This window comes from Crinia signifera, chromosome 4 (genome assembly GCF_055691185.1).
Source record: "Crinia signifera chromosome 4, ASM5569118v1, whole genome shotgun sequence".
Lineage (NCBI taxonomy): Eukaryota > Metazoa > Chordata > Amphibia > Anura > Myobatrachidae > Crinia > Crinia signifera.
Window position 1 is genome coordinate 162,071,572 of NC_139220.1, and position 15,413 is coordinate 162,086,984.

The following is a 15,413-nucleotide window of genomic DNA, read 5'->3' on the forward strand; positions in this document are numbered from 1 at the left end:
ATAATTGTCTCCTAAGCCACCTTACTGTTAACTCCATTCTAGACCCCCTCCAATCCGGGTTCCACCCTTTACATTCCACTGAAACTGCCCTGACCAAAGTCACTAACGATCTACTATCGGCTAAATCCAAAGGCCTCTTCTTTATCCTCATCCAGCTTGATCTGTCGGCTGCCTTTGACACAGTTGACCACCCTGTCCTGCTCAACCCCCTCCGCTCCTTTGGCATCACTGGCACAGTCTTTTCCTGGTTCACCTCATACTTCTCCGATCACTCCTTCTCCGTATCCACTCCGACCTCCTCCTCTCCTACTACCCTGCAGCCAGTCGGTGTTCTCCAAGGGTCAGTCCTTCTCCCTCTACACCACCTCTCTGAGCACCTTCATCAACGGCTTCCATTACTACCTTTATGCTGATGATACCCTAATCTATCTCTCCTCCCCCGACCTACAGTATCCCCATCCCTCCTGTCCAAGGTCTCCGAATGCCTCACGGCCATCTCAGTCTGGATGACCCAACGCTTCCTGAAACTAAACATGGCTGAAACTGAACTTCTAATATTCCATCTCCCGAACATCTCCTCTTCTCCCACTATCTCCATCAGCATTGGTGAAACCGAGATCACCTCCACCGACCAAACACGTTGCTTCGGTGTCATCATTGACTCCTCCCTCTCTTTCACCCCCCACATTTGTGCTCTCTCACAGGCTTGCCACTTTCACCTCTGCAACATCTTGCACATCAGACCATTCCTCTCCACTGACGCGACCAAAATTCTCATTCACGCTCTTGTCATCTCCTGCCTTGACTACTGCAACATCCTTCTCTCCGGGCTACCTCTCACCCTCCTAAACCCTCTCCAATCCATTCTTAACGCCGCTGCTAGGCTCATCTTCCTCTCCCGACGCTCTACCTCCGCCTCCCCCCTCTGTCTTTCTCTTTACTGGCTCCCCATTCCTTTCCAAGTTCTCTTTAAACTCCTCACAACCACCTACAAGGCTCTCTCCTCCTCCACCGCTCCTTACCTCTCTTCACTGATCTCTATCCACACTCCCTCCACCGACCGCCGCCTGACCTCTCACCTAATCACCTCCTCCCACTCCCGTGTCCAAGACTTCTCTCGCATTTCCCCACTGCACTGGAACAACCTCCCGCCACCCATCAGGCTTTCTGATTCCCTTACCTCCTTCAAACGCTCCCATAAAACCCACTTCTTCCGACTAGCCTATCCCTCCTCCTCCTAACCTCTTTCACTCCTCCTATCCTGCCTACCCTACCCCTCCATCCGTTCCCATCCGTTCCTACTTATCCTATTGTTTTTCTTTTGTCCACCCACCTCTTTTAGTCTGTTAACTCTTATGAGTAGGGCCCTCCTTCCTCACGTACTCACCCTACCTCTTTACCTCACCAGCGTTCCTGCCCTGTTCTTCGCTTCCTCTACTTCATCTTCAGTCTTTTTGACAATTTCGACACCTACTTCAGAACTGATGCTGAATTTAGTTCTACCATCTTTATCCCTATTTATGCTGTATTTTATCAACACACCCTGTACGTTACCTTGTAATTTGCTTTTTGTATGCTATGTACAGCGCTGCTGACACTTTGTGGCGCCTTATAAATAAACAAACTACTACTACTACTGGTTCTGGAATTTGATAAGCTTGCCTGAAAAGATACATTTTTAGGGAACGCTTATAGGTTTGAAGACTGGAGGAGAGTCTTATTGTGCTTGGGAGGGCATTCCACAGAGAGGGTGCAGCCCGAAGAAAGTCCTGCAGTCAGGAATGGGAGTGAGTAATGAGTGTGGATGAGAGATGCAGATCTTGAGAGGAGCGTAGAGCTTGTGTTGGATGATATTTTAAGACAAGAGAAGATATGTATGTTGGTGTAGTTTGGTTTAAGGCTTTGTGTGTAAGTAAAATAATTTTGTATTGAGTACGGTAGAATACAGGTAACCAATGAAGTGACTGACAGAGTAGCTTTGCAGACGATGAACATCTGGCTAGGAAGATTAGCCTCGCAGCTGCATTCATGATGGACTGTAGTGGTGAGAGTCTGTATTGGGGATGGCCAATAAGGAGACCATTGCAATAATCAATGCGTGAGATGATGAGAGCATGGATTACAGTTTTGGCAGTGCCTTGTGTAAGGTAAGGGTGAATTTTAAATATGTTTTTTAGGTGCATGTGGCATGATTTTGAGACAGATTGAATGTGAGGTACAAAAGGAAAGCTCAGAGTCAAGGATAACACCTAGGCAGTGAGCTTGAGAGGTACTGTAGGAGTGATTGTCATCTCAACAGCAATATAGATATCAGGTTGGTAACTACTATTTATTGGCGGAAATATAATTAATTCTGTTTTTGAAATATTAAGTTTGAGGTGGCGAGATGACATCCAGGATGAAACAGCAGAAAGGCATTCCGAGACACGGCTCAATACAGATGGGGACAGGTCCGGGGAGGATAGGTAGAGCTTAGTATCATCCACATACAGATGATACTGAACTCCAAAGGAGCTGATTAGTTTGCCAAGAGATGAGGTATAGATTGAGAAAAGCAGAGGACCTAAAACTGAACCCTGAGGTACTCCAACTGAAAGAGGTAGAGAAGAGAAGGTAGAATCAGAGAAATTAACTAGAAGGAGCGGTTAGATAGGTAGGATGAGAACCAAGAGAGGGCTGTGTCTTTAAGACCTAGGGATTGTAGTGTTTGTATGAGAAGTGTGTGGTCAACAGTGTCAAAAGCAGCAGAGAGATCTATAAGAATTAGTAGTGAATAGTGGCCTTTAGTTCATCCATTTGAGGATGAACTCAGCTGCAATTGGATTTAATGCAAGAGCAATCATTTCAATTCAATACCATAAATTCACAACTCCAAAAATCAAGATGAGTAACCGAGAAAAAAACAGTTTACCCAAATAGCAATAACATTAGAAAGGTGCTTGTCCCTGCCACACTCCTTGGTCCACAAGTGTAACACTACTTCACCTTGAAGAAGGAGCGTTAGTGCTTTCTATCTGAATATATTAAAAGTTTCCTCGGAGTGCCGTGATTTTTTCCACTACCTACAAATACGTTGTCAAGGGCACCGGGGTCCACTGTACCAGCGAGGGAGAGTGCCAGGCCGCCACCTGCAATGAATATATATATATATGAATGGAACAAAAGTGGGATAGACTTTCGTTTGCGCTGGTTGTTATAGCAGCACTCTATAAATCCTCCATGTTAGTGGAGGAAGGAATAGATAGATAGAGGAAAAAATATAGGGTGCTCTTGATATAATCCACCACCTCAATCAACAATTAAATGGTAGACCATACAATTAAAATCAGTAAAATTTATTAAATCAGAACAGACACGGATTCCATTATTCAATTCTTCCAAATATGATACAGGTATCAAGCGCACCATATATTTTTACTATATATATATTTTGTGTACCTGAACTCGCACACAACCCTGTCAGCAAGGTGGGATGCCCCAAAGACACACCTGAGTGTGTCAAATGTACCACCAGCGTCCCTGGAGGGGGACAAAGGAGCACTCTCCACTATAGGTAAAAATTATAATTCTGCTTTATTTGCAAAAATAGAAAGAAAAAAACACATACCAAGTGTAGCTGTAAGCCAAAGAAAAAAGCTCAGACGTTTCGATCCAATAACCTGGATCTTTATCAAGGAGGTAGTCAGCAAGTAAAAGGCTTCAAGATAAGGCAACAGAGAATCCAGTGAATAGGTCCGTCCACAACAGCTACCAGTTCTAGGAGCTTGGAGGGAAAAGGGAGGAGGGAGATGGGCCTGTAGCTGGAGGGAGAGTTGGGGTCCAGGTCACTGGTAGCTGTTGTGGACGGACCTATTCACCGGTCCGTCCACAGTTGCCATCCTATCACAGTACCATGCAAAGATGGTATCCTGTCACAGTATCACATTTGTAGACATGGAGCACTTCATAACAACCCATTGTGTATCACAAATGTCTGCATGGCTAGCTGCCTGATTTTATACACCTGTGGCAACGGGTCTCGTTGAACACCTGAATTCAATAATTAACAGGTGTGACCAAATACATCTGTATCCGTTTACCTATATAATGTAGATAATATCACTTTATGATATCTATAAACATCTAATAGTTTTGTCGTCACCATGCTTTAATATGTATTGTGGTGAACAGAGGCGCAACAGCAGAAAGGGGGGGGGGGGGCTGGTAACTGTCCGCTCCCTCACCTGTACATGTACAGATGACAGAGGGGTCATTAACGACCCATGGGAGAGTGCATTGTGCTTCAGCAATATCGTACACACTGAGCGATATAACAATATCGCTGAGAAGGGTGGTCGAAATAAGCGAAACACTCATTCAGTGGCATTACTACTGCTTGGGGGAGCAAGCCGCAGCGGGGTCTGTGTGGGTGCCCGCACCCGCTCGACGCACTGACATGCTGCTGCCTACCGTTGCCCACTGGCTGAGCCCAATTGACTGTACACAGAGCCGGCTATTGACTACTGTGTACAGTATTGGCGGGCGGATGGGCGTGCTAGGGTGGCTGGGATGCATTGGAGCCAAGGGCAGCAGTGTCTGCTGGTCTCTCTTCCTCTATCCTGCTTCAGCTTCTCCGTTATGCGTGTGACGTCCACATGTTTGGGAAACACATTGTAGAGGAGCTCAGGGGGGGGGGGGGGGGGGGCGCCACAAACTTTTTGGCAGGGGGGAGCAAAATTTATAGTTAAGCCACTACACTCATTATATCACCTATTGCAGGGGTGGCCAAAAAGTTGATCGTGATCTACAGTCGATCGCGGACCTTCCGCAGGTAGAATGCAATCTTTTTATTAAAGTATTAAGCCCCGTTACCTTAAAATTAATTAATCTGACTTCAGTTTTCCCAGCAGTACATTGCGCGTGCATTGGGCGGGAGGGTTGTGCGGCAACCATGGCCAGATTTGACATCAAACTGTGGAATGTGGTTGGTATGCTGCGATGCGGTGTGGGAGGGGGGGGGGGGGGGACAGGGACATGCAAGGATCATTAGCATTTTTTTAACCATCGATTAAGTTAAGCTTGAACATGTTATGGCCCCCACATACAGCACGATATTCAGGCATTTTCTGAGCAATTCTAACAAATCGCTCAGAAAATGCCTGAAGATGCATGTAAATCGCTGTGTATATAGCCCACACAGCGATTTACATGCGCGCACCCGCCGTTCTGAATCTGTCCAAGATTCAGAACGGACGGGCTGTACAATACAGAGCAGTCGCTCAGAAAGCTCCTGCTCATCTCCCGCATGTGTGGCTGCGGGCAGATGAGCAGGGCCGAGCGACTGCGGACGCCGCAGACCCGCCGCACCCCGCGCCGCAGAACCCGCCGCCGCCACCCCTGACCCCCCTCCCCCACCAGCTGTAGCACCCATCGCCACCCCCACCTCACCTCTCCTCTCGGCGGCAGCGGGGCGGCGGGGCGGCAGCGCGGCGGACATGTAAAAAAAAACAAAAAAAAAATTTAAATTTCAAAATGGCCGCGGCCAGCCAATCACGGCTCGCCGCGTCATTGCCCCGCCCCCCTAGAGCTGGCTATATTAGCCAGCTCGAGACAGGGTCGGGGCAGTCAGTCCGACGGCGGAGGAGGAGTGAAGAGCTCCTGAAGTCCTGGGAGGCGCGGCCAATGCAAAAGAGCTTAAAAGGCCGCCGCCCCCAGGTGAAGAACACAGATGAAGAGGCAGAAGCCCTGGGAGGCGGCGGCCATGCAAAAGAGCTTAGGGGGCCGCTGCCCCCAGGTGAAGACCAGATGCAGTTTAATAAAATACTAAAAACTCTGTGTTTGTGTTTTTATTAAATAAAACATTTAAAAGCAGTGTTTGTTGTTTTATTTTAATATTTCCTTTACATTGGGGCTATAGGTACCGGCGGGCCTTTAATGCCCCACATGCTGGTACCTGTGGTTCTCCCAAGTGCCAGCATGTGGGGCCGGCTTGCTGGGACCTGTAGTCCTACTGTAAAAGACAATATTACTGTTAAATAAGCTATCAACCCTGCACCCACCGCCCAGGGGTGCAGGGGATAGCCCCGGGCTGCAGCCCAGGCCTGGGGTGCCCTGGAGAGGGGGGACCCCCTTATTTGGGGGGTCCCCACCTCCCCAAAAACTCCCGGCCTGGGCTGACTAGTTAGGGTGGGTAATGCTTTGGCCACGGGACACCATCAAGCGTGTCCCCTGGCTATGGCATTACACCCCCTGCTAGTTGAGCCTGGTGCTGGTCTCCAAAATATGGGGGACCCCTATTCATTTTGTCCCCCGTATTTTGGAAACCAGGGCCAGCTCAAGAGCCTGGTGCTGGTCCCCAAAATCCGGGGGACCCCACGCACTTTGTCCTCTGGATTTTGGGAACCAGGACCACTCAAAAAGCCCGGGGCTGGTCATGCCTGGGGGGGTGACCCCATGCCATTTTTTTTTACAAAATTATTGTCTGTATGACAGAGGATGAGACGCTGGACCCCGGACTTGGTAAGTATTTTTTTGTCAGCTCCCACTGTACCACCAACGTTTAATAGTTTAACCACTAGCCACCATGATTTAATTTTTTTTGGGGGGGGGGGGGGGGGGGGGGGGTAGCATATTAGGGGAGGTGAAAGAATACTTATTAAAGAAGACATTAGTTATGTGCTAGATGTGTTCAGTAATAATAACATTTTTGTGATGAAGTGCAGTGTTTTTACTTCACTTTCTGTGACAGATTTGAAATCTCCCGTGCTGAATCTCCCATTATGAATCTCTGACACAAATCTCTCTGTATGTGGCTCATTGTCTGAAATGAGTCACAAGAGTGAAATCTCTTGTGCTAAATCTCCCGTTATGTATCTCTGGCACACATCTCTGCGTATGTAGGGCCCTTAAAACTTTTCAAGTTAAATAACATTTCTTTAAATGAAAATGCATAATGTTCCTTAACAGTCTCACTATACCAGATGCAATGGTTAGGGGTATGCTGCAGAAGGGACCAGTTGAATGGGATGTTGTTTTATGGCGCCCTGAGGCAGAATGGGAATTTGGGGCACATTCCCTGTGTCAGAATGTGAATTTCGGGCTCATTCCCTGTGTCACAATGTGAATTTGGGGCACATTTCCTGTGTCAGAATGTGAATTTCGGGCTCATTCCTTGTGTCACAATGTGAATTACGGGCTCATTCCCTGTGTCAGAATGTGAATTTGGGGCACATTCCCTGTGTCAGAATGTGAATTTCAGGCTCATTCCCTGTGTCAGAATATGAATTTTAGCTCATCATGTGTGGCATACTGTAATGTGAAGTTTGGCTAATTCTGTGTTGCATAATGTGTAAGGGACGTATTGCATTTGGAGGGGTATATGCCGGTAGATCCCCAGGAAGTGTACAAAAAGTAAATCCCGGGTTGCAAAAGTCCGGCCACCCCATAGGGTACCTGGCTTTAGTGCAGTGTTTTCGTGTCAATTCAGTGTACATTTGGCTAATCCAGGGCCGGTGCAAGGCACCAGAGCGCCCCAGGCGAGTCGGGGTGGGGGCGCCCCGGTGCCGGGGGAGGGGGGGGTACCTGTCCTGCGGCGCTGTCCGGTGCCGGGGGAGGGGGGTACCTGTCCTGCGGCGCTGTCCGGTGCCGGGGAGGGGGGTACCTGTCCTGCGGCGCTGTCCGGTGCCGGGGGAGGGGGGTACCTGTCCTGCGGCGCTGTCCGGTGCCGGGGGAGGGGGGTAACTGTCCTGCGGCGCTGTGTATTTAAAGCTGGCGGCGGAGGCAGCGGGGGTCCCTGCAGTCCATTAGAAATAACAAGCGCTATCCGCCGGGCTATGCGGAAGCGCTTCTGTTGTGAAAACACTGGCAGCACGCTGATTGGCTGAGATCAGCGTGCGCCGTGCTGCCAGTGTTTTCACAACAGAAGCGCTTCTGCATAGCCCGGCGGATAGCGCTCGTTATTTCTAATGGACTGCAGGGACCCCCGCTGCGTCCGCCACCAGCTTTAAATACACAGCGCCGCAGGACAGGTACCCGGGCGGCACGGGGGGGGGGGGGGGGGCAAAATGCCGCCCTCCAGTGGCCGGCGCCCTAGGCAAATGCCTAGATTTGCCTAGTGGTGGCGCCGGCCCTGGGCTAATCCCTTGTGTGAGTTTAGTGTGAATCCTGATTTTTTTTTTTTGGTTTTAATTCAGTGAAGATAAAGGTAGAGCCTAGTGCATTGTATCAATTTAGGTAAGATTCAACTTTTTGTGTATCTTTAGAATGAATGCATCTACTTCTGTATCATCTATATACTATAATTCTTCTGAGGGGTAAAAAACAACTGTCCACACTGGGGCATGCAGTGGTAAAATAAAGTGTGTGTGTGTGCTTGCATTAATGACCTGTGCCCCAAGAGTGTTGCTGCCAATGTGTGTGATTGTGCTGTGTCTGTGACATTTGTTACATGGGAGGAGGCTAGAGCAGGTATGCTAAAAGATGGGAGCTGGCAGTGCTGACTGGAGGGAGGTGGCTGCAAAGGAAGAAAGTGAGATGGGTGTCAGTAGGTGAACAAACATCAGAGGATGATGGACAGGAGAAAGAGGAGAGAGACACACACCTAAACAGAAAACCCACACCCAGGAAACGCTGAGTGCAAATTCTAGTATTTCATATGGGTCTGGCTTCTACAGTCTTCCAATATTGGTAGTGTAAGAAAATGTACTATCAATAAAAAGGCAATACCTACTTGCATTAGATTACTTATATATATATATATATATATATACACACACACGGCTATTTTTCAGCAGGCTCCAGCAGGAACTGAGGCCCTTATTCTAGTTCACTCTGACAAAATATTTCTTATGGAGCCCATACATGGTCCGTTGTGTACGGCTCCGTTCTGTACTATGCGATGCACGCTCCCGCGCATCACATAGTACGGTACAAAAAGTATGTGCTGCACATACTTTTTGTACTAGGTACACATCGAATCGGATCGCAATGCATGCACACTGCATGCACTAGGGATGCGATCCGATCCGATGTGTACTATTTAAGTCCCAAACGGATCCGTTAAACGGACCGTGTATGGGCTGCTTTAGATGGACCAAACCATGTGCACAGCAGGTGAGGCAGGTGTAAAACCCCACCCAAATCTAATTATCTCTGCACAAGTAACACCTGCCTCACCTGCAGTGCACATGGTTTTGTCCATCTAAGAAATATTTTGACAGAAAGAGTGAACTAGAATAAGGGCCTCAGTTCCTGCTGGAGCATGGAAAAATGGACACCAGCATGGCACTGCAGTTCTTTTCAAAAGTTTATTTACCCTTTTGAAAAGAACTGCAGTGCCTGAGCGAATTGAAGTCACCATACACCTCTATCCATTCCTCGCAGTGGCACGCAGCCAGTTACCCCAGTTGTGCTGAGTGCCGGTCCACACACACACAAATATATATATATATATATATATATATATATATACACACATACATACATACACACACATACACAATACCTGAATGAAGCTTGTTACAAGTATAGCTAGATATAGATTGTTCCGAAAGCAGAAGCACATTATTGTTGGACTAACATAAATGTCAGGGTTTTTTTTTTAAAACACAACTCACCTGAAAAGAAAACCCTCATATTCATTCATATTTTATGTTAGTATAATTAATTTTATACAGTATCCTCTGTAAAAGCATATCCACAATAACTGTTTTGCAGCGTACGATGTTTTTAATTAGTCCCCAGGCATCTGTTCAGCACATAAGATACTTCTTTGTTACATCCACATCAATGCATAAAATGCAGACATTGAGGCAGTAGGTTATAAAATACATTCCTTCCCTTTAATAATAATGTCTCCAGCTTTCTGTCCTCAATTGACCTCACGAGCGTTCCCCCTGTAAAATATGCCAGACATTTTAGCTGCATTAAACCCCCTCTCTCTCCCCCCAGCTACACACATAATGGCAGCAGCATGCTGTATAGCGCCTGACTGCCACTGGTGGTGACCCAGCAGCAGGACGCGCCGGTACTCAGGTGGTGGTGTTGAGCTCCCCATGTGGCAGACCCTCGAAATGACATTTGCTTGCAGTCATAGTAGTGTGTCCGTGTTTAGTGCTGCAGAAATATAAACAACGCGCTGTCATCTATACATCTATGTGTGATGATGCTCCTTTCATATAAATGTACTTGCTACCACACCAGCCTGTGTGCTGCTGCTGCAGTCATGTAGTGACTAATCAGGTAGCAATATCAGGAGAAATACAAATCAGCCACAGACACATTCTGGTTACTCAGCCCGGCAGCAGGAACGGTAACTGCGGTGTAGTGTGTATGCGCTGCAAATTAAAAAATGGCTGCTGCTTCTGCGGCACTTGTCAGGGCTCAGACAGCAGCATCGTGATTTTGGTGCACTGTGTAATTGGCATCGAGCACATCTTCCCCTCCTCCTCCCGCCCTCCCCGGCTCAGTCAGACGCAGTGTCTCAGCGTCTCTGACCTTTCCCAGCTCTGCCAGGAACGGGGGAAAAAAGCGCGCCTAGGGATTCCCGCCCAACGCCCCTGCACCGCCTCATGCATATGCAAATACGCCCTCTGCCTATTGGCGGCGGTAGAACATTGAAATCTAAATACAAGCCGGCCATTGGCGAAGCCGCCACTACATAAATATGTAAATAAACGCTGCTACTTGCTAATGTGAGTATAGAGTATGGGCTGCGATTTCAGACATGTAACCTTCCGCGTTGTCTAGCTACTACTAGTAAAGTAGTGCGCGGTGGAAACAATCAGCGTAACAGCGAGGTCAGCGCGTATTAATGGTCGTTTGACGGGTGTGAGGCGCCGCCGGTACGCCGCCGCTCTCATGGACATTTTATAACGAACTGTGAATTCCCGGGAGACAAAGGTGTTACCCAACACGCGCGGAGGGATATCGCTTGGTGCGTAGCACCGTACCAAAATACTAGGAGTTAAGAGGCAGGTCTGTCAGTAATTGAGCTCAGACTAAGCTGGGAGGGCGGAGGCGCAGCAATAACGTGTGGCGGCTGCTGGGAATCATTGGACTCATTTATTATTATTATCATCATCATCATTACGAAATCCCTGGAATTATATTAGAGCCGCCGGTGACCTCCGTATACCGGGTGGATTTGTCTTGGTTGCGCTGTACATTATTGGCTGCGTGTAACTCCTGTGCTGCCCCGATGGATGTGTCAGCGTGAGACCGGCGTGTGTATGAGGCAGCAGTGACGCGGCTAGGAGGACCCGGCGCTGTACACCGGCACCCGCACTGCTCACCCCCGGCTCAGCCTCTCTGAGGGACTATTACCATGTTACTCTCCAAGTTTGGATCCTTGGCTCATATCTGCAACCCGACCAGCATGGATCACCTGCCGGTGAAGCTCCTGCAGCCAGGTACGCCCGGCCACCCACACACACACTGTACATACATATACACACACTGTACACACACTGTACACACGCACTGACCCTGCCTGCTACAGCCGTGACCCGCCTAGCGCCCTGCGGGCTCCTGTAGCAGCGGTGACCCGGTGAGTAACCCGCTGCTGTCTTTCTACAGGGAAGGCGGAGAAGGAGCCGTTTGAGAAGGTGTACCAGGTGGGCTCCGTGCTGGGCAGCGGCGGCTTTGGCACCGTCTATTCCGGCAGCAGGATCGCGGACGGAGTGCCGGTGAGTGGACAACGGGCGGGGATGCTCTGTGTGCGGGATGGGGATGCTGCGCGGGTGCCGGGATGCTGGTCCCCCCCCCTCCCCTATAATAATATGACTGACATGTCTCTGTCTTCTCCAGGTCGCAGTGAAACACGTCTCCAGGGAGCGGGTGACGGACTGGGGCACACTGGTGAGTAGTGGCTCCGGGATGTGGGGTGTGTGTGTCGGCTCCCTGCAGGGCGGCTGTGGGCAGCGGCTCAGTCTCCTTTTTCTTCTCCCTCCAGAACGGGGTCGTGGTTCCCCTGGAGATCGTTCTCCTGAAGAAAGTGGCCTCCGGCTTCCGCGGGGTGATCCGGCTGCTGGACTGGTATGAGCGGGCGGACGGCTTCCTAATAGTGATGGAGCGGCCGGAGCCGGTGAAGGATCTGTTCGACTACATCACGGAGAAGGGGGCGCTGGAGGAGGAGGCGGCCCGGGGCTTCTTCCGCCAGGTGCTTGAGGCGGTGCGGCACTGCTACAGCTGCGGGGTGGTGCACCGGGACATCAAGGACGAGAACCTGCTGGTGGACGTGAGGACCGGGGAGCTGAAGCTCATTGACTTCGGCTCAGGAGCGCTGCTCAAGGACACGGTGTACACGGACTTTGACGGTAGGTGCGGGGCAGGGGTGTATGTGCGTGTTTATGGTGTGGTACTACTGCGAGGTGCACAGCTGCATTGCGGGGCCGGGGCGCACCCCGGGGGGCTGGTTGGGCGCGGAGTGACAGGGCGGGGGGTGGGCGCCGCCTCCTCACATCTGTTTGTTGTGAAACCCGAGCCCCTTCTCACGTGACCGGGCGCTGCTGCTGGGGATGTTTGGTAACCAGGGAACGGTCGGGAAGCCGGGGAGACGCTGCTGCCACCACAGGGAGGGGGAGGGGAGTGACAATGGCAGCGCCTGTGCTCTGCGAGTATAGCTGCTGCTGCGATATCCGTGCACGGGGGATAGTGCGCCCCCTCCTCCTCCTTTTGTGTCTATTTCTGGAGCAGTGCTGCAGACGCCGCCACGTGGTGTGTGTGTGTGTGAGAGGAGCCCGAGAACAGCTGATGCACACAGGCTGCTACACCGGCGGGGGAGGGGAAGCAGTGGAGGTGTCATCCAGACTGGAGACATATGGGGGACTGTCATCGGGGAAATCTTGAGGGGTTACTTTTTTCCAAAGTGTCACTTTGTTTTGCAGCTGTATATAATAGTTCAATTGGTAAAAAAAAAAAAAATGCACTGGTTTCCTCAGTGAATATTTTCAATTGAATTGTGTATCCATTAACACCTTTCTAATGCCAAATGGTTACACCTGGTGCAGCGTATAAACTGTGATCAAGTCGCACTCCTCACAGCACCAGTGTCCAGTAAAGGATTATTAGTGTGGCCACATTGACATCTGTTTGTCTTGCCTGCTTGTGGTGCTGCTATTTATAGTCTTTACTCTTTAACGTACACTAAAATCAGTTTGTTTTCTCTTCTCAGGAACAAGAGTCTATAGTCCTCCAGAATGGGTCAGATACCACAGATATCATGGGCGGTCAGCAACTGTATGGTCACTAGGTGTTCTTCTTTATGATATGGTTTGTGGGGATATCCCTTTTGAACAGGATGAAGAAATATTGCGTGTCCGCTTGTACTTCAGGAGAAGAATTTCCCCAGGTATGTGAAACTGAATGACTACATCCTTTTATGGAGCGTATAAACCTTTAATATTGCATTAGAAATTGCCATGATCTTATTTTATTTTTATTTTTTTTGCAGAATGCCAACAACTTATTAAATGGTGCCTTTCCCTGAGGCCTTCTGACAGACCAACACTTGAACAAATTTTTGATCATCCATGGATGTGCAAGTGTGACCTAGTGAAGCCTGAGGACTGTGACTTAAGATTACGGACAATTGACACTGATGCATCTAGCACAAGTTCAAGCAATGAAAGTCTGTAAACAGAGAAAAAGGAACTCGCTTGGGAGGGAGCAGAGGGAAGCAGAATGCCATGCTTCTGCCAATATTACCCAGGAGAGGGACTAAACCTTCACAATTCTATACTTAAATCTTTATACAGGACCTTTTTATTTGGGTTAACCTTTTGCAGTTATCTCCCTCAATTGAGACTTGGACATTATGATCTGAGAGTTTTACGCCAATGCTTACATAAAAGGACTGACCTTATTTACATAAGAGAAGCAGTGACCTCTTGAGTACATATTATACTGTTTTTGCTCTCATAGAGCCTGGACTAGATTTTTATTTGCTTTTGAGTGCCTTTTTTGAAAGCTGCTTCAGTGGGACTTTGTGTTTTGTTTTTATTTATTTTATTTGGGGCTGTGTATGTCCAAAGAAGATCCACACTACCATGGGCCTTCCCTGCTTTTGTTTTGGTTTGGATAGCATCTTGCTGTGTCAGGCACCTTTGCTCAGAATTTATATTTATTTTTATTATTTTTTTCTCCCCTTCTTGAAGTCTGCCCTTTATTGTGGTGAGAGTAGAAATTCTGATTATTATGATCATTTAATTTACAAAGAACTTCTTAGAAGTAAGCTTTACTGTAAGCCTTGAACCAGAATGCATTTTTTATTTTATTTATATGTCTAAAAAAATGTATTTTCATCTCTACCACTGGGCAACACAGGACCATTTTATCCATGATTCCCAAACCATGTCACCCTGCAAGTCTTAAGTATGTATGGGCATGTTAAAATGCACAATCAATGCAATATTCAAGGACTCTTACTTTTTCCATATCTGTATTTAAACTTGTATTATACAGTTATTTATTGCGATATTTAGACAATATTTCTCACTATTTATTTGGTTAATTTATTTGTCTAGAATTTATCCAACACTGTGCTTCACACTGTTCTGAAGACGACCCCCTCCCCCACTTCCACAATTTACCTTTTTCTAATGAATGAAAGTGACTTTCTGCATTCCAGTCATGTAATATTTCCCCTTTTTTATTTTTAATCCCTACCCCCCCCCCCCCCCTTTACCATGGCTCTAGAAAGTTTGTATTAGATGGGTAACTTGTTGTAAAAAGTCTAATTTAAGGAAAATAGAATTACTGACTTATAAAGTTGGTTATTATGCCTTTGTCTGGTGTTTACCAGAGAGTTCTAATGTTATACTTTTTGACAGGTTTTTAAATTATTGGCATTATACAGTCTCCATGCAGTGGCTCTGGGAGGACAAGTGGCAGAGTCATACCCTTAATTTATGTCATTAGCTGTGTTTTTGTGATCTGCATATTATGCAGTTTGTTTTATGATTTTTGTTTCTTTACAGTGTGAAATGTATGGAGATATTTTTTTATACAAGTATTTCAATTAAAACTTTTTTGTATATAATGTGCATTATTATATTTTATTAATGCTTGGGAGGGGGTCAGGAGGGTTGTGACTTCAAAATAAGCATATTGCTATATGCTAATAGTTTAGTTTTGCTGCACTGCAGGAAAACAAGCTTTCTAAAAATTGAATCGAAGGTTTACTGATATTCAAATCTGGCTTGTTATGCATATTTCATGTGATGTACATTTATGTAGTCTCGCCACTATTCTTTCTACAGACCTCATGAACTCTACTTCACTCTTGCAAATTTCTAGATGAATTGGGGGGAAAAAAAATTAATTAGAACAGTCATTGATTTAACTTTGTGTTGCAAATTTGCTACATGGTGTATCAACTTTGCTACAGAGCGTTAAAAATATATATATTTACAGTACATAAGAATGAAAATGTTTAA

At 47.5% G+C, this 15,413-nt stretch overlaps 1 protein-coding gene across 1 annotated transcript; it reads left to right on the forward strand.

Annotated features, from left to right (window-relative positions):
• The first annotated feature begins 10,699 nt into the window (after positions 1 to 10,699).
• Positions 10,700 to 15,016, forward strand: PIM3 (Pim-3 proto-oncogene, serine/threonine kinase). The gene is made up of 6 exons (XM_083182901.1): positions 10,700 to 11,387; positions 11,554 to 11,663; positions 11,785 to 11,835; positions 11,930 to 12,293; positions 13,151 to 13,327; positions 13,430 to 15,016. The coding sequence occupies exons 1-6, from the start codon at positions 11,303 to 11,305 to the stop codon at positions 13,612 to 13,614; spliced, it is 972 nt and encodes a 323-aa protein (XP_083039027.1). The 5' UTR covers positions 10,700 to 11,302; the 3' UTR covers positions 13,615 to 15,016.
• The last annotated feature ends 397 nt before the right edge of the window (positions 15,017 to 15,413 follow it).

Bases quoted from the DNA above. Each gene is read 5' to 3' on its own strand.
- PIM3 (XM_083182901.1), top strand. From the start codon at position 11,303: ATGTTACTCTCCAAGTTTGGATCCTTGGCTCATATCTGCAACCCGACC. The intron at 11,836-11,929 runs GTGAGTAGTGGC...TTCTCCCTCCAG, and splicing joins TGACGGACTGGGGCACACTG to AACGGGGTCGTGGTTCCCCT. The intron at 13,328-13,429 runs GTATGTGAAACT...TTTTTTTTGCAG, and splicing joins CAGGAGAAGAATTTCCCCAG to AATGCCAACAACTTATTAAA.